The 23,780-nt window shown below is 42.1% G+C and overlaps 3 protein-coding genes and 1 pseudogene across 3 annotated transcripts in view; 2 read left to right on the top strand and 2 right to left on the bottom strand.

Moving 5' to 3' along the window:
* Positions 1-23,780, top strand: part of HFE (homeostatic iron regulator) — a 53,186-nt gene that overhangs the window by 15,104 nt on the left and 14,302 nt on the right. The gene's annotated exons all lie outside the window — the stretch shown is intronic.
* LOC108287018 (histone H2B type 1-B) lies at positions 5,525-6,000 on the bottom strand. Its single transcript, XM_017505194.2, has one exon. It carries the CDS (start codon positions 5,948-5,950, stop codon positions 5,570-5,572), a length of 381 nt encoding a protein of 126 aa, XP_017360683.1. The 5' UTR covers positions 5,951-6,000; the 3' UTR covers positions 5,525-5,569.
* LOC108287019 lies at positions 6,226-6,920 on the top strand (annotated as a pseudogene).
* On the bottom strand, positions 17,477-18,259 carry H1-2 (H1.2 linker histone, cluster member). Its single transcript, XM_017505178.2, has one exon. The coding sequence runs from the start codon at positions 18,197-18,199 to the stop codon at positions 17,558-17,560; it is 642 nt and encodes a 213-aa protein (XP_017360667.1). The 5' UTR covers positions 18,200-18,259; the 3' UTR covers positions 17,477-17,557.

Below are 23,780 nucleotides of genomic sequence, written 5' to 3'. Positions count from 1 at the left end.
ATAGACTTGCACAAGGAAAAATTTCTGTAAGCTTGGCCACCAAAATGTCCTGAATGATAAAATTACAACTGATGTTTATATTGCAGGGGAAAAAAAATTCTTTTTTTTCTCACCCATCAGTAAGTTCATGCTTAAGGGCCCTATTAAAAAATACAGATTAACAAAAGAAAAGCATACAAATGTATTTAATATATGTTTTTTATTACATGGGACGCTTTAGGAATGAAAGCTTGAGGCCAGGTGCAGTAGCTCATGCCTGTAATTGCAGCACTTTGGGAGGCTGAGGCAGGTGGATCATGAGGTCAAGAGATCGAGACAATTCTGACCAACACGGTGAAACCCTGTCTCTACTAAAAATACAAAAATTAGCTGGGCATGGTGGTGCATGCCTGTAGTCCCAGATACTAGGGAGGCTGAAGCAGGAGAATCATTTGAATCCGGGAGGTGGAGGTTGCAGTGAGCCGAGAACGTGCCACTGCACTCCAGCCTGGTGACAGAGATTCTGTCTTAAAAAAAAAAAAAAGAAGGCCGGGCGCGGTGGCTCACACCTGTAATCCCAGCACTTTGGGAGGCCGAGGCGGGTGGATCACGAGGTCAAGAGATCGAGACCATCCTGGTCAACATGGTGAAACCCCGTCTCTACTAAAACTACAAAAAAGCAGCTGGGCATGGTGGCGTGTGCCTGTAATCCCAGCTACTCAGGAGGCTGAGGCAGGAGAATTGCCTGAACCCAGGAGGCAGAGGTTGCGGTGAGCCGAGATCGCGCCATTGCACTCCAGCCTGGGTAACAAGAGCGAAACTCCGTCTCAAATAAAAAAAAAAAGTATTTTAGTAGTTATTATGATTTTAAAATAATGGGCAGGAAATATTTTTCCAGGAAGTTAAAAAAACACTTCATTTAAACGTATATATCATTTAATGGATATGAAAGACCAAGAAAAACATATCAAATACAGCTAACAGATGCTGAAGGCAGAACTGAGATGTCTGTGACATCTTATTCTTATATTCCTTATCTCCTGTCTCCTTTCTTTCCCAAATTATGAACAGTTGCTGGGCCTTCTGTTATCTGTCTCCTCGTGGGCCTTTATTTTTCACTAAGTCTCAGTTAACCTATTTTCAAATTAAAATTCTCCCAAGACCCTTCCATATAGTTCCATTTGTCCAGAATTTAGCCAACGATAGCTACTTTTCTTCCTGTCTTTACAAATTCATCTTTCTGTTTTCAGATCTTTCTCCTTTGTTGAGTGGGGAGGAAAAAATAAATCTTTCCGTGACTATATGGAGAACTGGGGAAAAGTACAGGTTACTTTTCTGTCTTTTGCTTTCTAACCCAGAGACTGCAGCTCTGGGGAAAAAGTTGGAGTTTATTAGGGAAGGGGTGTATAAAGCGAGAGCTTTACTCAGGGTGATGGACTTGCCCCCAGTCTTGCTGTGTTGAAAGTTGGAGCCCTCCTCAGAATCAGCTGAGAAGGTTTATGAGCATTTCTGTCTTATTTTCTCTCCCCATGGAGTCCAGGAATCTGATTTTGTTAAAGAAAAGTACCTATTCACTAATTAAAGATCAGCCGAGTATTAGCGGAGACAGCAAAACATCCTAGCTTTGAGTTTAGAAACCTGGGTTTCTGTTTTTGGTTGTCATTTATAGATACTGTTTTAGATAAAACGCCAAGTAGTCTTGATTTCTTATTTCAAAGAGAAAAGGAAGGAAGGAAAGAAAGAAGAAAAAAAGAGGAGAAGGGTGTCAGAGGTATTCCAGCAAGAGCGACTCCATTTTGGGTGCGGGTTAGGTAAACGAGGCTGGGCCTTGCTGGGCTGCATTCCCAGAAAGTCAGGCATTCTTTGCCTCTAGATGTTTATGGTTAAGGGAACAAATTAATAATGTTTACTAAACAGACCCAGACTTGGGAGTGTCCAGATATCCTGATATCTGGAGAACAAAGGCATTCCTAATTTTGTTTAAAGATAATAATGTCGATTCTTGCAAAATATAATAACCAAGAAAATGAATCCTTTATCACAAACCCTTGCTGCAGAGCACATCTCCGCACACACAGGCATTGCGCCGAGGGTGGATGCCTTCCTCCTCTTGCTTTCTGGAATGTCCTACTCTATCTATGGAGTAGCTGTCCTTTCACCACTTCACTTTCTTAGTAAACTTGTTTTTACGTTGCATTGCAGACAGGTCCTGAACTCTTTATTGGGCGAGATCCAAGAACCCTCTCTTGGGGTCTGGATTGAGACTTCTTTCCTTAAACATATTTCTGGCAGCCATAGAAGGGACTGCAGTGCAGAAATCCTGACCCAACAGCTACCTTTGGGTAAGTGTTGGAGTTCTGTAACAAAGGAAGAAAGCAGTCAGGCAACAAAATTTATGAAAGACCATATGACAAAACAATTGCGACTTCAAAAGTTCATAGTTTTTAAATTTATTTTTTTTTAAATGAGTCATGCTGGGTTTTTTTTGGGCGGGTGGTTTTTTCTCATTCTGTTGCTCAGGCTGGAGTGCAGTGGCACTGTCCTGGCTTGCTGCAACCTCTGCCTCCCAGGCTCAACCGATTATCCCACCTTGGTGTCCTTAGTAGCTGGAACTATAGGTCTACACCGCCACGCCCAGCTAATTTTTAGTATCTTTTTGTAGAGACAGGATTTTCACCCCGTTTCCCAGGCTGGTCTTGAACTGCTGAGCTCAAGAGATCCACCTGCCTCAGCCTCCCAAAGTGCTGGGATTTACAGACGTGAGGCACCACACCTAGCTCAAAAGTTCATTTTGAAAATCCTAATATTATCAGGTCTCACTTCTCTAGGGAAAGATCCTAAATATCAGTTTCTTAAAATGCAGTCTCAATTTCTTATTAATATTTTGGGTGAAGGTGTTTGTTTTGTAATTAAAAAAAAAATCATTGATTTTAAAGCCAGCGTCTCTTTCACAACGATAGTTTGCATATACAGTACTAGGATGGGAAGTGCTTCACATACAGTTGTTCACTGAGAGTCTGTGTGACATCCAGATTTATTTATTTATTTTTTTTTTGAGACAGGGTCTAGCTCCTCACCCAGGCTGGAGTGCAGTGGCGGCATCACAGCTCGCTGCAATCTCTGCCTTCCAGGCTCAAGTGATCCTCCCACCTCAGTCTCCCTAGTAGCTGGAACTACAGAAATGTGCCACCACACCTGGGTTAACATTTAAATTTTTTGTGGAGACAAGGTCTCACTTAGTAGCCTAGACTGCTCTTGGACTCCTAGGCTCAAGTAATCCTCCCACCTTGGACTCCTAAAGTGCAGGGATTACAAGCATAAGCTGCACCACGCTCGGCTGAGAAACTGTTTTAAAACATTCTCTTTTTTTGAGATGGAGTCTCGTTCTGTAGCCCAGGCTGGAGTGCAGTGACATGATCTTGGCTCTCTGCAACGTCTGCCTGCAGGGTTTAAGCAGTTCTCTGCTTCAGCCTCACAAGTAGCTGGGATTGCAAGCGCCTACTACCAAGCCAAGGTAATTTTTGTATTTTTTTGTACTTCAGACGGGATTTCACAGGGTTGGCCAGGCTGGTCTTGAACTCCTGACCTTGTGATCCACGTTCCCCCACCCCCACCCCCAGCCTCCCAAAGTGCTGGGATTACAGGTGTGAGTCACTGCGCCTGGCCCTAAAACATTCTTAAAAATTAAGCCTGGGCCGGGCGTCGTGACTCATTCCTGTCATCCCAGCACTTTGGGAGGCCAAGGCCGGAGGATAGCTTGAGTCCAGTAGCTCAAGACCAGCCTGGGCAACATAGGAAGACCCTTTGTCTCCACAAAAGGTGAAAAAATTAACCAGATGTGGCGGCGCGTTTCTATAGTTCCTGCTACTCAAGGGACTGAGGTAAGAGGATCGCTTGAGCTGAGGAAGTCGAGACTACAGTGAGCTATGACGGCACCTGGGCAACAGCAAGATCCTGTCTCAAAACAAAAACAAAAACTGTTTGAGAAACTTTATTTCTTCATTTATTTCTTTTTTTCTTCATCCAAAGACACTGCTGAATGTTACCTACATATAACGCCCATAAATTCCCTCAGAATACTCCCCTCTGATTCCCCCACCCACTCCTACTTAGTGAGCAGTCAACAGGTGTCTTTTCTTCTTCCATTTCTTCCCCAAGCTCCAGACTCAGGGGTGGCCCATTGACTCCTCCTCCTCAACCAGTGCCCTTCCTACCTTTTTGCAGCTGTATTGTTTTTGGCATCCCAGATTCCTCGAAAAAAGTTTCCCTCTCCAAGTAGGGCCCTCCTAGTAAGATTTGCAATGGCGCCAGATGTGGAAGAGCACAAAATTTAAACCCCTTTGTCTCTCGCAGAGCTGGAAATTTGAAAGTTAAGCGGCCTAGGAAATGGAAATCTTGATTTCTGGGATGCATGAAATACGCACACTACATAAGCTGTTGTCATTGATAAACAATTATAAGGGAAGGGCCGGGCGCGGTGGCTCACGCCTGTAATCTCAGCACTTTGGGAGGCCAAGGTGGGCGGATCACGAGGTCAGGAGATGGAGACCAGCCTGGCCAACATGGTGAAACCCCTTCTCTGCTAAAAATTTAGCTGGGCGTGTTTGCGCGAGCCTGTAGTCCCAGCTACTCCGGAGACTGAGGAAGAAGAATCGCTTGAATCCGGGAGGCAGAGGGTGCAGTGAGCCGAGCGCACCACTGCACTCCAGCCTGAACAGAGAGCGAGACTCCGTCTCAAAATAAGCAAACAAAAAAACAATAATAACGGAAAACCACTACAATTTCATTTTGTAGAGCTGGAAATATACCCCATACAGGAGGCCGGGAAATCAGACTTCGATTAAGAATTTACAGCGAAGGCAAGCTGCAGGAGGAAATATCCCTATATGCTCCCTTATCGCTTAGACTTTTCTGTCCCCCTCCCCGGTATCTCACAAGGGGTTAACGACTAATGACCTCCACAGAAACACTGTACCCTGAATTCCATTATCTGCTTCCTTATTCAGGAAGGAAATTAGTTTCCTGTGCTAGTACAGGCAGGGAGCAGTGACCGTATGAAAGGAATTAGTCTACCCGAAGGCTTACCGAGGGGAAACAAAGTTTGTTAAATGAAGATAAGAAAGCCTTATTCGGGGTGCGTATTCCTTAAAGCCGAAGGACCCTCCAAGTGTCTCTTTCCCAGACTAGAGTGCAGTAGCTCGATCTCGGTTTACTGCAATCTCCGCCTCCTGGGTTTAAGCGATTCTCCTGCCTCAGCCTCCCGAGTGGCTGGGATTACAGGCGTACGCCATCACGCCTGGCTAACGTTCGTTGTTTTTAGTAGAGACGGAGATTTACCATGTTGGTCAGGCTGGTTTCAAACTCTTGACCTCAAGTGCTGGGGTTAAAGGATTGTGCCTCCGTGCCTGACCCTGTCCAATTTAACCTTGGCCCTACAACTTGCCTTCGCCAACTTTCCAGTTGATCCTGTAGAACTGAAACAGAACAGCAGCAGCACCACTCTAACAGGGGTTATGGTTATAGCTCTCTTTTCGACAAAGTAGGTGGCTCTGAAAAGAGCCTTTGAATTTGGAAGTGCCTACACAAGCACTTATTTGGAGCTGGTGTACTTGGTGACCGCCTTAGTGCCCTCGGACACGGCGTGCTTGGCCAGTTCTCCAGGCAGCAGCAGGCGCACGGCCGTCTGGATCTCCCTGGAGGTGATGGTCGAGCGCTTGTTGTAATGCGCCAGGCGGGAAGCCTCGCCGGCGATGCGCTCGAAGATGTCATTGACGAAGGAATTCATGATGCCCATGGCCTTGGAGGAGATGCCGGTGTCGGGGTGGACCTGCTTCAGCACCTTGTATACATAGATGGAGTAGCTCTCCTTGCGGCTGCGCTTACGCTTCTTACCATCCTTCTTCTGCGCCTTAGTGATGGCTTTCTTAGAGCCCTTTTTAGGAGCTGGAGCAGATTTAGAGGGTTCAGGCATTGCTTTTCTTAAGCAGAAGAGAAAAGCTAACAGCACGCTCCAGGACAGAGTAGTAGAGAGAATGGTTCAGAGCCCACGTATTTATAGTCCTGAAATTCAAATGATGGTTTAAGACTTGTCACTTCTGATTGGACATAAGAAACAATTTCACAGAGGGGTGGGGTTTATGCAAATACGGAAATTACGTACTCTTTTTCTAACGGACACTGAAACGAACATAACTGACCAATAGGATAGCTTCCTATTGCAGCCTTCCACTTTGTATAAAAGGATTTGTTCAGGAGCTAACATTTATTTTGCTTGTTTTTCACAGTTTTGTACTGTTTGTAAAGGTTGCTATGTCTGTACGTGGGAAACAGGGAGACAAAACTTGAGCTAAAGCAGAGACTTATTTCTCGCCAGCGAGCTTACAGTTTCCAGTAGGGGAGAGTCCGTCGTCTTTTTCGAAAGGGCAATTCCTCGTAGCCGGTCGGAGCCGGCGCGCCGGTGTACCTGGAGTACCTGGCCGCCGAGATCCTGGAGCTGGCGGGCAACGCCGTATGTGAAAACCAGACCCGCATCACCCCGCGCTACCTGCAGGTGGCCATCTGCAGGGACCGGGAGCTTAACAAGCTGCTGGGCAGAGTCATTATCGCTCAGGGCTGTGTCCTGGCCAATTTTCAGGCCGTGCTGTTGCTCCAAAAAACAGCTACCAAGGATGAGGGCAAGTAAAGTTATCTCAAACCAGAAAACGTACCTTACACTTGAAACGGATTTTTTTCAGAGCCATCCGCAGTTTCACGAAAAAGGATGGTATCTTACTTGGTATTTTTTGGGTTTGGTTTCGTTTGGTTTGTTTTGAGACTGTTTTGTTCCGTCACCCAGGCTGGAGTGAAGCGGCAAGAAATCGGCTCTGCAATTTCCGCCTCTCGGAGGCAATTCTCATGCCTCAGCCTCATTGGGTAGCTAGGATTATAGGCGCCTGCTACCACGCCCAGCTAAATTTTGTATTTTTATTTGAGACGGGGTTTCACCATGTCAGGGTTGTCTTGAACTCCTCCCATTGTTCCATGGCCCTCCAAAAATGTTGGGATTACAGGCGTGAGCCACCGTCCCCAGCCTACTGGTATTAAAAAGTTTCGAGAAAATAATACCATAAGAAACTACACTGTAGAGTATACAAAGTGAAACTCAGAGCAAACCAAAAGACAATTTGAGAACAGGCGGGGTGGGAATGTGACTTGGACTTAGATAACAAAGGGCAAGGACACTTGCTGTTGGCTAGTAACTAAGTAACGTAGAGTTTTCATTCTCTGAATTGAGGCATTTTCAAACGAGTCAATAAACGTTTCTGGTAGTGACTATTCACCAGCATTGATAACTTGCGAGACGGTCAGAAATGCAGAATTTCAAGTCCGACTCAAACTTACCGAGTCAGAATTTACATTTTAACAATCCTTAGATGCTTTGTTATGCACACTGTTTTTAGGTACTGGATGAACTAGAATTTAAGATAATATCGCTTCAGATAACTGAAAAAGGACCAGACGGGCTGTGGACAATTCATCCAATAAGATTGTCTAGCAATGAGCCAATCAGTGAGGGCCACTCTTCAGCCAATGATTTTATCGCGCGGGACTTTTGAAATATCACAGGACCAATCAGAATGTTTCTAACGCTATTTAAAGGCCGTTTCATCTCCTGTTACTGCATTTTTGAGCCCGTTTACGTTGCAAATGGCTCGTACGAAGCAGACAGCTCGGAAGTCCACTGGCGGCAAAGCGCCACGTAAGCAGCTGGCCACCAAGGCGGCCCGCAAGAGCGCTCCGGCCACCGGCGGAGTGAAGAAGCCGCATCGTTACCGGCCTGGCACCGTCGCTCTGCGCGAAATTCGCCGCTACCAGAAGTCCACCGAGCTACTAATCCGGAAGCTGCCGTTCCAGCGCCTCGTGAGAGAAATCGCCCAGGATTTCAAGACCGACCTGCGCTTCCAGAGCTCTGCGGTGATGGCGCTGCAGGAGGCCTGCGAGGCCTACCTTGTGGGGCTCTTCGAAGACACCAACCTGTGTGCTATTCACGCTAAACGCGTCACTATCATGCCCAAAGACATCCAATTGGCACGTCGCATCCGTGGGGAAAGGGCGTAAATCTGCCCATTTCCATCTAATTGAAAAGGCTCTTTTCAGAGCCACTTAAAATTTCACTTAAACAGTTGTAACCAATTCGGTTGTCCATCTCAATGCCCAGAATATGATAAGGCTTTAAAGGTGTGTTAGAGAAAATTACAGAAGTTTTCAGTAACACTGCAGGCAAATTTACCTACAGCCTTTGCATTTGGAAGGGTCGTATTTATAGAAAACAATTGATTCAAGACTTACCTTGTTAAATATTAGGTGTCTTGTCTCAGGTTTCTGTACACAAACGTTTTGAATAAAACAGGCTCCTGATAGTGCCATCACTGCTTTTAATTCACCTGACAGTTTTAGGTCTGATTACAGTATCATTAAGTCATGAGGTCAAAGTTCATATAGTTTAGATTCTAAAGTCCCACAACATTAACGTCTGACTCCAACATCCAGTATTGGAATTGGTATGCTGGAAGTGGAGTCAGCTCAGGCGGAGGCCTCAGTACACACTGCCCGAAGTACACTAAATAGGTTTATATAACAAATATACAAGATTTGCCTATAATCAACCAAAGATTATGCAGCTATTGCTTAAAATCTGGGGGCCTTGAGATAATGAAGGGTAAGGAACCGCAAAACTCTTTTATCCATGTAGTCTTAATATTTGAAAATTTATTTAAATGCTAATTTCTTAAAATTTCCAAATATTAGTATATTTAACTGATGGGATAGATCAAGGTTTCCTGGTGCTCAAAGCTTTTACAACTTCTTAACCATTAAAAACTATAATATAAAACTAAAACTGCAAAAGTAGTGTAGATAGTAAATCTTAATTTATAATTTAAAAAATCAAATTCCAATTTTGTAAAAGCACATGACCATCACAAATTTCTGAAAATAGCATGTTTTATTAACTCCTGAATGTGACACTACAATGTGTATTTTCCTGTAGTTTTGACTAAATACTGATTCCATCTTCAGATCGAAATTATTTGTAATATTGTCTATAGGTAACAGAAAGAGAATTCCATTGTTCCTCCAGGGTAGCTGATGATAATTTATTTTCCTGATAACTTAGAAGAGTTTCAATTTCAAAACATATTGATAATGTCAAGTAAGTTTTTAGGATTGTTTTCAAATTTGGAAAATCCTCTGTCAAGCTCCTTTCCCATATAAGTTGTAAACTTTGTAAGAATTATTTCCAGACAAGCTTCTGGCTCCATACATTTGTACCCTCCCCTGGATACTCACATTCAGTGCTGGGAAGGTGTTTTGAATACTTAGACGTCATAACATGTTATCTAGACCTGCATCTTGCCAGGAATTTAGGTAAGTTCCTCCAGTGAGCAGTAGGAACATTCCTTGAAGCCATTCTTACATCATGTTAACCAGTAAGGAATGAACCACACATGAACACATATGCAAATCACATAAACTTATTATCCCCATACTAGATACATCTTCAGCTGAATTTTTTTCTCTTAGTCAAATTTCAAATATTTTCATCAGCATTCCAACATAATCAGACAATGGTGAATTTTAACAGAAAGGAGGATTGAGTTGAAATAAATAATAGTCATAACCATCTGTGATTAAAATATGTTAACACTGATTTCAAAAAGAGAGAGAAAGTAACACATTTGTAGGGTCCCTCTGAGCACGTTGGAAGCACAGTTCCAGACACTTGAGTTTCATTAGTTTCATGATAAATCTGCCTCAGATCACTGGCCATGCTTTTTCAAATTATATGTGGCCTTCCTCATCATCCTAAGACTCTATTCAAATACATCTCTGCAGGAGGACCCTATGAATTAGAAGTACTGAGTTTTCCATGGGTCAAGTACCACGTGAAGTGGTTGATCTGAATTATTATGTAAAATTCTTTTTATTTTTTTATTTATCATTTATGTCAGATTCTTCAGCACTGTAATGCAAATTGTCTTACTATCTCCATTGCAGAAATGGAGGCTCAGTCTCAGGAACTACAGTCTCGGGAACTGACCAAATTCATACTACCAGCAGATATTGCCAGGCAGTGTCAACCCATACTTTAATATCTTCTAATCAATAAGATAACCTTAGAATGGATTATCATAGATAATTTCCTTCGCATATATAGTTTTATACTATCATATATAGTTTCCTTTGTTTCGGAAATTGGACTGCTTCAGGGTGGACAGGGAGACATAGTGGTGGCCTGGCCTAAGTTTTGTTGGAATCCTCTAGTCAGAGGCCTGATGTGAGGTGAAGTGGATAGTGAAACTGCCTTTACAAAAACCCTGAGAAAATTATTACAGTGATCTGATCTAACCAACTCCATCTTGCTTCTTACCTTTAAACTGTCCTCATTGATTCCTGAGCTTGGGATTAACTAACGTTGGGAGGAACTCAGTTTAGCTTCGAAACAAAAATGATTGCAGCCCTTTGAAAAACAAATCCCCTTTCTGCCTGGCGACCAGACTGCTTTTGCAGGACTAACAAATTAGCCACAAGATTATAAATTATGATTTAGGAGTCTTACAGCTGGAGGCTACAAGACTCTAAACCTCCTCAAATTGCTCCTGGGGATAAAATCACTATTTTAAAAGCTAAGATCAATGCTTGAGCTATTTTGCAGACCCTGGACTGAATGGATCAGCTGACATCACCCAGATAGATAAACTGGATTATCTGGTCTTGTGTCCCCCCACCCCACCACTCCCAGGAACTGATTTAGAACACAAGGACTGCTTACACTCCCTATGATTTCATCTCTGATCCAACCAGCACTCCTGACTCACTGGTCTCCTTCTGACCAAATTATCCGCAAAAACTTTGGTCCCCATTAGGCACGGTTGCTCACGCCTGTAATCCCAGCACTTTGGGAGGCCGAGGTGGCTGGATCACCTGAGGCCAGGAGTTGAAGAACAGCCTGACCAACATGGAGAAACACATTCTCTACCAAAAATACAAAATTAGCTGGATGTGGTGGCACGCACCTATAATCCCAACTATTTGGGAGACTGAGGCAGGAGAGTCTGTTCGACCCGGGAGGCAGAGGTTGAGGTGGGCCCACATGGCACCACTGCACTCCAACTTGGGCAAGAAGAGTGAAACTTTGTCTAAAAAACAAACAAAAACAAACAACACCACCAAAAAAAAAACCTTTGGTTTCCAAATTCTCAAGGAGACTGATTTGAGTAATAATAAAACTTTAGTCTCCCATACTGCCAGCTCCGTGTGAATTACTCACAATTGCCCTGTCTTGATAACTCAGCCATGTCCAGACAGTAGATAAGGAGAGCCCTCTGGGCAGTTACAATAGGAAAGTCAATAAAATATAAAGTATTAGAGACACTCTCTGGGTTTCAGAAATACGTCAGAAAAATTCTTTTCTTGGAAAATATCTGTGTTCTGCTGCAGAGCAAGTATTTGCTTGTGTCTTCCCAGAGTATAAACGCTGTCCTGTCCGAGATGATAGCCACTAGCCGTATGTGGCTATTAAGCATTGAAATATGGCTAGTCCAAACTGAGATGTGCTTTAAGTGTAAAATACACACCAGATTTCAAAGACTTAGTAAAAAAAACAAAGTAAAAACTCAATATTTTAATATTAGATAACTTGTTTAAATAATTTTTGATTGCACTAGATTAAAATCATTAAAGTACATTTCAGGTTTTTTTTTAAACTTTTTAAAATGTGGCTATTAGAACATTTAAAATTAAATATGTGATCCCTGTGTTTCCGAGGAACAGTGCCAGGACATAGAGTATGTTATCTTCACTCAGAGATCAAAAACTAGCCAAAGGTATGAAATACCTAATAATTTAATGTTTTACCTTAACTTTTGGCATATTCCACTGCTTTGTAGTGTACTTGAGTATGATAGCTTAGGAATAAATATGATTTGAACTCATTCATGTTTAGAGAGAAAGTGTGTCAAATTGAGAACCAGGCAGATACACCTAATTTTAAAATGACCCCCGGGTAAAGTGGTTAAAGAAATTATATCCAAAGATTCTTGGTGAAGAATATTGAAAATTTCATCAGTATATTCATATTGAAATGGAGATAAAAGAAGGCAAAATAAAAGAATTGTGGGCTGATAACTGTGGATTAAGCATCAGTTGTGTCAAGGAGGGCTAACCTGAAGATGAATCTTTTGAAGATGTATTTTGACTCCAGCTCTTCAGAGGAACTAAGGTGACCTTGATGTGAAATTCCCTGAATAAAACTTTATTGCCTTAAAAACAAAAACAAAAACAAAAACAACAAAAACCATTCACATACACACAGCTAACTAGCTACATCTTTTTATTTTTATTTTTTTATTTTATTTATTTTTTTTTTTGAGACGGAGTTTTGCTCTTGTTACCCAGGCTGGAGTGCAATGGCGCGATCTCGGCTCACCGCAACCTCCGCCTCCTGGGTTCAGGCAATTCTCCTGCCTCAGCCTCCTGAGTAGCTGGGACTACAGGCACGCGCCACCATGCCCAGCTAATTTTTTGTAGTTTTAGCAGAAACGGGGTTTCACCGTGTTGACCAGGATGGTCTCGATCTTTTGACCTCGTGATCCACCCGCCTCGGCCTCCCAAAGTGCTGGGATTACAGGCGTGAGCCACCGCGTCTGGCCATCTAGCTACATCTTGAATGCCACCAAGCTTTAATTCTTCATCTCTGAAGTGGAAATGACAAAGGCACCAACCTCAAACTGCTGTGACAAGGCTGTGTTTGAAAAGAAATATCAACTGTGTACCAATGGATGAATGCCTTGTAAAAAAAAAAAACGAAAAAAGGAAAATAAGTATAAACAGCAACAGTGCTTGGCATATTGTAAATAAGTGCACAAGTAATGCTAGTTCCCAAAGCTGTTGTTGCCACTGAACCCTCAATCCCTATTCTCTTCTGAAACCCTTTAGCAATGTAATTCTGTCTTGTCCTGTGCCTGTTCATCTCTAGCACGAATTTCAACCACAAGGCCCCTTCTACATTTCCCTCAGGCTTATGAAGCCAAAATATCCAGAGTTTTGCTTAGGGGTGTATAATATCATATTTAAATTTTTAGCCAGGAAAGCACTGTGTATGATTGGGATATAAAGCGCCCGGCTTGGTGGCCCACACCTGTAATCCCAGCACTTTGGGAGGCTGAGGTAGGTGGATCACCTGAGGTCAGGAAATCCAGACTAGCCTGGCCAACGTGGCAAAACCCCATTTCTACTTAAACTACAAAAAATTAGCCGGGCGTGGTGCCAGGCACCACCACCCACCCAAGGGGATGGGGTCGGTGTGTGTGTGAAGCAGGAGAATCATTAGAACCCAGAAGGTGGAAATTGCAGTGAGCCGATATTGAGCCATTGCACTCCCACCTGGGCGACAGAGCTAGACTCCGTCTCAAATAATAAAAAAAACAAGTTAGCGTCTAGGTTTTATGTTACTCACACTTTCATCATACATGAACAACCTCATAAATATTCATGATTGAATTATCAGTCAGTTCTTTATGCAGTATTCATTGACTTTTTTGGCTAATCAGCAGTGTTCTTGGAATTATTTAAATATTATTACTGTTATTCAAAATGATTTTATAAAACTAATTTTAAAATAAAAATGATATAATAATGTATAAGTTTTTAAGAATATCATAATATCAACCCAAATGATTTCACATTGGCATAAGAGTTATTTTCAGCTGAAGGCAACTGAGAATCAACAGATACAGGAAGAGTTCTCTGTCTTCTCCTTACCCAAATAAAGTAGGGCATGTATTTCCCTTTGTGAAGGTAACAGAAATTTCCCTTGTAAAAGTGTCCCAACTTCTACACCAGGAAAAAAAAGCAACTCTTTTATCACTAGATGTGCAAGGTTGGCACTGAGATGAATCTGCAAAAACAAACCTTACTACAATAACTTCTTTCATTTTACCTTCCTTGTTTTTTTTTTTTTTTTGCCTTTCCTGTTAAAGCACTCATTTGGATTTTTTTTTTTTTTTTTTTTTTTCCCATGTGTTTCCTAGTCACATTCCCACAATTTGTCATCCGTGAAGCCCAAACTCCCTTTCCTTTGTTGGAATGGTATATAAGTCCGTGAGTCTAACTGCTTTTTTAAGGTTTCACTTTTTTTTCTTCGTGAACTCTGTGTATATAATATACTAATAAGATTGTATGCTTTTTTCCCCGTGTTAATTTGTCCTTTGTCAGTTAAATTTGCAGGACACTAGTTAGTGAACCTGAGAGTACAGAAAAAAAATGTTTCCTCATTGACAGTTTCAAAAACTAAATGAGAAAGAATCTTTCTCATCCTAAAATGGCCACTTTTTAGATACAAATGAATGGGTCATTAGACCGAAGACAGTCAGCTATGTGAACAATTGTGATGGAATAAAACAAAACTAAAGAACGTGAAGAAAATTGAGAAAATATGTGTAAGACTGAATCTAAAAATCTAGGTTGAATTGAAAATTTTTGTAATTTTTAACTCTGCAAATTAAAGCAATGTGTTTCATTTTATGGCTTTCATCTGTGGAAACATGGTTGCAGAAGACATTTGCAGTTAGGATTAATTGAAAGTACATAAATCCAATAGATTAAGACCACAAAGGGCATTGAAGGAAAATTGGAAAATCAACTCTTTTTGCTTAGGTTGATTCCATTATTAACTCTTGGCATTGATGTGAAAATCAACTACATGGGCAGCCATGAAAGTATTTGAGAGAGAAAGAAACACAGAAGTTCAATGTACCATCACTTTATTTTTATTTATTTATTTTTTTGAGACGGAGTCTCTGTCACCCAGGCTGAAGTGCAGTGGCATCAACTTGTCTCACTGCAACCTCTGACTCCCGGGTTCAAGTGATTCTCCTGTCTCTGCCTCAGGAGTAGCTGGGATTAGAGATGTGTACCACCACTCCTGTCCAATTTGGTCAGGCTGGTCTCAAACTCCTGACCTCAGGTGATCTGCTGGCCTCAGCCTCCCTAAGTGCTGGGATTACAGGCATGAGCCACCGCTTTCAGTGTTTTTTATTTATTTTATTTTATTTATTTACTTTTTTAATGTGTGATGTGAGATGGAGGTACAGGAGGTAGAAAGAATCTTAATGTACATATGGAAAAATTAAAAATGAAATAACCAGGAAAAATTCTGGAAAATAATAATGAGAGGAAATAAGCTCTATCAGCTATTAAAGTCATGTTACAGCATCTCAGTTTATTAAACATGCATTTACATTAGTCTTCCCTGGGGATAAAAATAAGGAGAGTCTAATGTAAAAGCATGTTTCATAAACCCTACCTCCAGTGGATGCCTGAAACCACAGATAGTACTGAACCCTATAAACACTTTTTTTCTATACATACATAGCAATGATGGATTTAATTTATAAATTAGGCACAGTAAGAGATGAACAGTAACTGATAATAAAATATAACAATTATAGCAATATAGTGTAATAAAAATTATTTGAGTCTGGGAGCAGTGGTTCATGCCTGTAATCCCAGCACTTTGGCAGGCCAAGGCAGGAGTATGACCTAAAGTCAGGAGTTCGAGACCAGCCTGGCCCACATGGTAAAACCCCATCTCTACTAAAACTACAAAAATTAGCTGGGCATGGTGATAGGCGCTTGTAATCCCAGCTATGCAGGAGTCTGAGGTAGGAGAATCGCTTGAACCCAAGAAGTGGAGATTGCAGTGAGCCGAGACCGTGCCATTGCACTGCAGCCTGGGTGACAGAGAGAAACTCAGTCTTGTAAATAAATATTTGACTGTGATGTCTCTCAAAATATCTTACTGTTCTACTTGTGATGATGTTTGATGATAGGATGTGAATGTCTGTAATTAGATGAAGTAAGGCAAATGGAGTAGGCATTGTGAAGTAGCATTAGGCTCCATAAGGTACTACATATTTGGGTACTATTTGAACACCTGCCATGTGTTACGTATTTGTCTCAGCACTGAGGATAGCACTGCAAACAATATTTAAAACAGTACAATCCTACCTTAAGAACGGCAGGAATGACCAAAGGAACAAAATAGAAATCTGAGAAACTGGAGACAGTCCAACTGTCCATGGAATTATAACCTATTACCCTATGACAAAAATTGCCAAAATTGATAGGGGTGTGTGTGTGTGTGTTGGGGGGCAGGGGCCGTGATGAGGGAGGGAGAAGGGGAAGCAGAAATGAGTTCATAAATGGCCTTGGGAGAAAATATGTCTACATATTAAATCTTACACTAAAATAGAGGGTTTATCATGTAAACCATGTTGTAATGTAACATTAATAACACAAAATCACTTAAACCGTAGAATTTTTTTCCTTCTTCCCTGTTTCTGCTTCGCTGTCTGTCTGCCTCCCTCGCCTTTCTCCCTTCTTTGGGATAAATCTGTGCTTATCATCACTAATACAGAAATTAACTCACTACGTTCATCATTGTGGAGATGGTAGACTGAGCAGCTTATCTCCAGAAGCCCTGGTTCCCGTAACTTACGTCTCACCAAAATGTGCCCACCAGATTTTAAAAAGCGCATATAGTACTCTAGGCTTTCTGTGTTCAGAAGCACCATGCATGTCAAATAGAGGGAACCATTAACGAAGGCTTTTATTAGAAATGTCTCCAATTTATACATACACTAACTTAGTTAATAGTATAAACTACTTTATTCTCTGCGTAGAAACATTTGGACTGCAAAACAAAATGCGTTTAAAGGAAGTTCGATTGTCGGTCTACACTGAAGATAAGTAACCGTCATGCGAGGACAAATGGCTGGTTAAAAGTTATGCTTTCGATACGCTCACATCTATCGGTTTAGTGGAACGCTACCGGAGGAACAAAAAGCTCCCTAGGTCACCGATTGCTTGGGGTGGAGCAAAGGGCTATTGTAGTTATTTTTTAAGCAGGACAAAGGCACCTGCATACACTCTCCTTCCAGGACTGGATGTGGACACTACCTCCAGGACACAATTTACCTGCCGACAACACGGAAACCGTTCGAAATTCCGGCCACTTCTATCCAGAAAATAGGGGCGAAACTTTAAATCACAGTAAAGCAAAACAAAATGCAATAAGGAACGCCTACCACCACCCAATTAAATGCAGATTGAAAGTCATGGACTGGAAGAATGGACCAACCCGGTGGCAGGGCGGGACTTTTGAATGATTTTCAGTCCAAACCGGACATCCCTTCTGACTTGTTTTGCGGTATTTTCTGCAGTTCACAGGCCTGGGGTGGGGCCGACTGCGATCCCAAAAACATCCGCCAGCGGAAAATGCCTCGCAACAGGAGATGGGGACGTGGGAGCCACAGTACAGGTCTAAGTGCTGTAACCGTCACCACCGCCACTCTGCAACCCCCGTTCCCCAATTCCTCTTTGGTAACCTTAAATAACTCCCATACGACTAACCTTAAATGGTTGCGGGGCGGAGCAAAAACCGAAACAAGGCAGTAGGTAAAAACAAATATCCAGCTCTTTAATTGATAGCAGTGGTGGCTCTGAAAAGAGCCTTTTGGTTTTAGAGGCAGGCGTTCACCTATTTCTTCTTGGGTGCCGCCTTCTTAGGCTTGACAACCTTAGGCTTGGCAGCCTTGGGCTTCACAGCCTTAGCAGCGCTTTTGGCGGCTTTCTTGGGCTTGGCAACCTTAGCCTTCTTTGGGCTCTTGGCCACCTTCTTGGTCACAGAAGCCACGGCCGGCTTCTTCGCCTTCTTAGGGGTTTTCTTCGCACTCTTCTTCGGGGCAGCGCCGCCAGTCGCCTTCTTGGGCTTCTTGGCTGCGCCCGCCGGCTTCTTAGGCTTGGCGGCGCCCGCCTTCTTGGCCTTCGGCTTGGCTTCCCCGGAGGCCGCCTTCTTGTTGAGTTTGAAGGAGCCAGAAGCGCCGGTGCCCTTGGTCTGCACCAGGGTGCCCTTGCTCACCAGGCTCTTGAGACCAAGTTTGATGCGGCTGTTGTTCTTCTCCACATCGTAGCCGGCGGCGGCCAGCGCTTTTTTCAGCGCAGCCAGAGAAACCCCGCTGCGCTCTTTGGAGGCGGCCACAGCCTTGGTGATGAGCTCTGACACCGGAGGGCCGGACGCCTTGCGAGGCGCTCCCCCAGACTTCTTGGCCGCCTTCTTCTTCACGGGGGTCTTCTCCGCCGGGGGCGCGGCGGCGGGAGCGGCAGGAGCAGTCTCGGACATACTGAGGACCGACAACTCGGGGACAAGTGGCAGATCGCCGATGGAGCAGCGCCTGGGCAGGGCCGCTGTATATATAGAGCGCAGGCGCGCGCTGATTGGTGCTCTGGTCGCCCGCCTGGCTGGCAGGCTCTGAGCCGCTGCGCTGCTCCCAAGTTGTGTTTGTTCCACCTCACAAAAGGGGAAAAATATTAAAATTCCCCTCACCAAATCACCCAGGTTTGGTCAGGAAAGGATCCCAGAAGCCTCAGGCCTCATGTTCTTCATTTATTTTTTCCACGACCGTAAAGACAACGCGTCCAGGAGTCCCCAATTCTCCCAACTCCGAAGGAAGTCTGGGGCAGTCAGAGACCACTTTCTGTTTTTCTTATAAATTACCTGTTCACTCCTTTGCCCCTGAAAGTTCTTTTTCCCAGGGATGGTTGGGCACATGCTTCCCTTATTTTTGAAAAAAAAAAAGGAACGGTTTCCAGCTAAATTTTCATGATAATTCTGTTTCTTCACAAGGGAAGTAACACAGGTCCTCTGTGAATTCTTCGTGCAGACGCACAGGAACTGTGGACTGGGACAAGGATTCCAGGGCCAGTCCAAAGCAATTAGGGCGGGATGGGAGGGGGTGCATAAGCCTTGGGGGGGTCTGGGGTGGTGAGGGGATAGAGACTTAAATCTTTGATTTGAAGACTTTGAAACTATCAAATCCCTCTTTTCATAGATGGGGGCGGGGCATCTTTTTCACTTCTCTACAGGCGAGAAATTGGGCTCTTTTTAAAAAGCTCTGAGGTCCCCCTCTGAGTTGTGTAAAGCAGGAGGTCTGGCCCTCAAGATACAGATAATAAAGGAAGAAGGGAGACCCCTTAAGCCTACAAAGAACAGCCAATAGATTTGGCAGAGGCACTGAGATAATCTGTTTTCAAAGAAAACAAACGTATTTATTTATTTATTTTCGTAGGCTGCAATATAGAGATGAATTTCAGCCCATGCAAATTTGAGGTTACTTTCAGTAACCATACCTTAGACAAGTCACCGTACAGGACAATCTCCAGTTGGGAACTCAAATATATCTTTGAGTTGAAAATAAAGCAACTGACTTTAGTAAAACACACTCTTGAGTTTTGAGATGAACAATAGAGTTGAAATTTGTTAAAAATAGCAAATTTTTACACAGTACGATAGGAAAAGCACCAGAACATGTAACATTTGTTATAAGATCTGTTGTTGGTGAGCTGAAAATCACCTCTTCTCATCACCCCCCCTGAAACTATTCTGTTCTAAAATTTGCTGCTTTAAGGTTCACTACTTCGTATTTTACTCTTTGGCTCCAAGTAATTGGTATTTTATTTTCTTGAGATTAAAGGCAAGATAAATTGTTTGACCATATATTTGGTATAATTATAGATTTATATTTAGGGACAAAAGGAATATTACAATTCACCAAAATTTTCTGTTCAAATATATGTTTTCATGAAAATATGTGTTAAAGAGAACAGCCTTAGATTGTGGGAAAGTCAAAAGGTATCCTACAAATTGAGTTCAGTGAGAAATGAAAACTGAAACATCTTTTAGACTAAGGATGACCCCATTGTTTTCTTATAAAACATTTGTCCAACGCTACGAAACATTGTATACTTATGTCCTCTGGGAATTAACAGTGTGATGAGATTACTGATAGATGAATTAGCAGTGGTGGAAAAACACTTTAGACCTGCCATTCCTCGGAGTGACAGGGCATAGGAATCATACAAAATTATGGAAAGTATATAAACAATTGAAGCACCTGCATCACACTAATATATGGTAGTAAAAGAAATCATATAAAGCTGGGCCCGTGGATCATGCCTGTAATACCGGCAGACGGATCACCTATGGCCAGGAGTTCACGATCAGCCTGGCCAACATGGTGAAACTCCGTCTCTACTACAAATACAAAAATTAGCTGGGGTGGTGGCACTCGGGAGGCTGAGGCAAGAGAAGCACACGAATGCCGGAAGTGGAGGTTGCAATGAGTGGAGATGGTGCCACTGCAATCCAGCCTCGGCAACAGAGTAAGACTCTGTCACCAAAAGAAAAGAGAGAAAGAAATAGGCTGAGTGCGGTGGCTCATGCCTGTAATCCTAGCACTTTGGGAGGCTGAGGTGGAAGGATTATGAGATCAGGAGTTCGAGACCAGCCTGAACAATATGGGAAAATCCTGTCTCTACTAAAAATACATCAGGTGGGCATGGTGGCACATGCCTGTAATCCCACTACGCAGGAAGCTGAGGCAGGAGAATCACTTGAAGGAGGTAGAGGTTGCAGTGAGCCAAGATCACACCATTGCACTTCAGCCTGGGCAGCAAAAGCAAAACTCTCTCTCAAAAAAAAAAAATAATTTAAGTACATATAACTTAGATCTTATTCTATGTGCAATGAGCCCACTTCTCATTTGAAACTCAGCTAAGTGTAGCCACCATGAAAATAGCTGTGAGGAGTCTTGATTACTGGGTTACTGGAGCTCCTTTTGCTGTAAATTGGTGTCCCGGTTTATAAATCGACATGTAAATTAGATTATTGTGAATCAGTTTTCTGATATGATTATTCCAGTTGACTAAATCAAATCACATCTCTTTACATTCAAATCTGAAGTCCAGACCTCAAGCCATTAGGACATCCAGCCACCGAGAATATTGTCCCCAACCTCCTGGCAACATGTTGGAGGCCAGAAGGCAGAGAAACATGTAACCAATCCTTCACTAGATACCTTGTAAAATGTGTTGAAAAAGTTATGCAAAACTTATAAACAAGACAAAAATATTTCTCCAAGTCCTTCTAAGCTATATTAGAGAATTCTGTAAAAAGCCTACCTGTGGGTTGTCTGATAATGTAAGGCAATGCTAGACAGTAAACTGGAATGTGAATCACATACATACTTTCTAAGTTTGTAGTGGTCACAGTGAAAGAATGAAAAGAAACAAGGAAAATTAATGTTAATAATATATTTTATTTAACTTATATCTAAACTATTATCACTTCAACATATAATCAATATGCTAAAAAAAGAGATAGTTTATATATTTCTTTAAATAATAAATCTTCAGAATGTTGTGTGTATTTTACATTTTTAGAACATTTGAAATCAGACTAGCTCCAGTCCAAAAGGTCACTGATCACACGTACCTAGTGCTACTGTATTGGACAACACTACTCTATGTGAAAGTAACTCTGACTTAATGTTTACTTTTTATGGAGCCCAGATTATTTAAAACAAGACATTTACTTGTAGAAGTTTAATAAATTACTACAGATTTTGTCATGGAGATGGAAATGAATTTTTAATATAGAAAAAATGACCTCAAGCGTTGTTATTGTATTGCCTAATAAGACATTAACCAATTTTGGTCAGGCGCTGTGGCTCACACCTGTAATCCCAGCACTTTGGGAGGCTGAGGTGGGCAGATCACGAGGTCAAAAGATCAAGATCATCCTGACCAACATGGTGAAACCCTGTCTCTACTAAAAACACAAAAATTAGCTGGGTGTGGTGGTGCGCCTGCCTGTAGTCTCAGGCACTGGGGAGGCTGAGGCAGGAGAATTGCTTGAACCTGGGAGGTAGAGGTTGCAGTGAGCTGGGATTGCACCACTGCACTCCAGCCTGGGCAAAAGAGGGAGACTCCATCTTAAAAAAAAAAACTCATTAACCAACTTTATATCTGATTTTCCAGACGTCATTTATCTGTGACCAAATACATATTATTCTCCTGTATCTTCCTTTGACCTAATTGTGATTCTGGCTCCTCCCTTGTTAATGAGTTAAATCATTCTTTGACCATACACAAGCTCACTACATATAGTACATGTATGTCCATCATATTTTTAACTTCTTGAATATCGTACTTTGACACTTGGTTGTTCAATTCAGCCTAAGAGTTCTGAATCAAAACCTTTAGAAGCCATTCTGAAAAGCTGGAAGATAGAAAGCTTTTGACTACCAACTCCAAAGCAACCTGATATCTGGTTGGTGTTCCACGGAAATTTTTTTTCTCAAATTTTGAAATAAGATTGAAGAAGCCTGTGAGCAGCAAAAAAAGTCTATTGAAATGATCTCTAAGGGAAAGTTGAGATTAAGGATGTGGTTTTCCCAGTCAAAATTTATGTCTTCAAGAAAGCTGCCCATAAATTGAGGACAGAGTTAAAATACCATAATGCAATATATTGTGTATTCTTGTATGTACACACATCATAAATATTATAAGTTGACTAGTTTTCTTTCATGCCACACTCTTTAGGCTCTGGAAAACATGGTAGACAATGTTAAAAATGCAGAGGAAAATGTCAAGTCCAAAGATAGTAATGGGGCTAGAGAGCAACTCACAGAGCCAAGGTACATTCAACGGAGAGTAACAGGCGTTGGTGGGACAGGTATAAGGAATGAGGCCGACTGCTGGTTTCTTCTTCACTTTCTCCTTCTACTCTACCAATTAGCGTTCTTTGTTTTTGGTTGAGATAGAGGTCTTGCTATGTTGTGCAGGATGGTCTGAAACTTTTGGCATCAAGGATGGGCTAACTCTTGGCACAGCCTCCCAAAGTTTTGACATTATAGATGTGAGCCACCAAGCGCAGCCTTAGAGTAGGGTTCTATCAGTTTTTGGTTGTAGCTAACCTAATATTAATATATCCTGTATATGCCAGAGTTTTGAATAATTAAAACCTGCTTTTTCCTGAATCACTAAGTGAACGAGGCTAATCATAACAGCCACCCCACTGGCAGTGCCTGCGTCAAAGAGTAGACGTAAGTGCTGCTGTCTGCTTCAGACCAACAATACAGGGCCTCCAGGATATTTTTAGCCTAAATAAGATTGTAGGGGCTCTAGTCGGTTGCCTTGCTTCAGCGAAACAAACTTTTTAAAATATATAACCCAGAGCCACAGTTTTGTTCATTTTTCAGTCTTTGAAGGCAAATGGCCAACAATTAAAAGATTAAACCTGAGGCTAAATACTTCCTCATCTCAAGGGTTGAGACCAAAGTTACTGCATCTGTATTCCCTAACATGCCATCGAAATGGGTTGGGGAAACCAAAAGAAAATATACGAAAACATACCATTGGGCATAATAAATACATAGATTAGTGGGTGATGGCATGTGCCTGTAGTTCCAGCTACCCTATTCATGAGGCCGAAGCAGGAGGATTGCTAGTACCCAGCAGTTTCAGGTTACAGAGGGCTGTGATCACACCACTTCACTCCAGCCTAGGCGACAGAGCAAGACTCTGTCACAGAAAAATAAATACATATAAAATTTAAAAATATAAATAAATACATAGAAAATATTACAAAAGGAACAATACGTTCCAAAATATACTTACCTAACATTTTGAAATTGCCATTATAATTGTATAAGTGAGTAGGAAACTGGGTCGTTAATAGCTACGTTATTCTTCAAGCTTATTTCAAATGATGTCAAAACATTTCAGAAAGTAAAATCTACCCTTAAAGGATAAGAATTTGTCAATTGTGAGAATATGCACATTTTTACACCCTCTCAATCTGTGGCCATAATGAAGACAGTTATAAAGCATAAGATGCAAAGGTATATTAGGCAATAGCCTTC

The sequence above is a fragment of the Cebus imitator genome, unplaced genomic scaffold (assembly GCF_001604975.1).
Source record: "Cebus imitator isolate Cc_AM_T3 unplaced genomic scaffold, Cebus_imitator-1.0 Scaffold335, whole genome shotgun sequence".
NCBI lineage: Eukaryota > Metazoa > Chordata > Mammalia > Primates > Cebidae > Cebus > Cebus imitator.
Note: the sequence above shows the minus strand (reverse complement) of the source record. Positions and strands in the feature narration are given on the sequence as shown.

Bases quoted from the DNA above. Each gene is read 5' to 3' on its own strand.
- LOC108287018 (XM_017505194.2), bottom strand. From the start codon at position 5,950: ATGCCTGAACCCTCTAAATCTGCTCCAGCTCCTAAAAAGGGCTCTAAG.
- H1-2 (XM_017505178.2), bottom strand. From the start codon at position 18,199: ATGTCCGAGACTGCTCCTGCCGCTCCCGCCGCCGCGCCCCCGGCGGAG.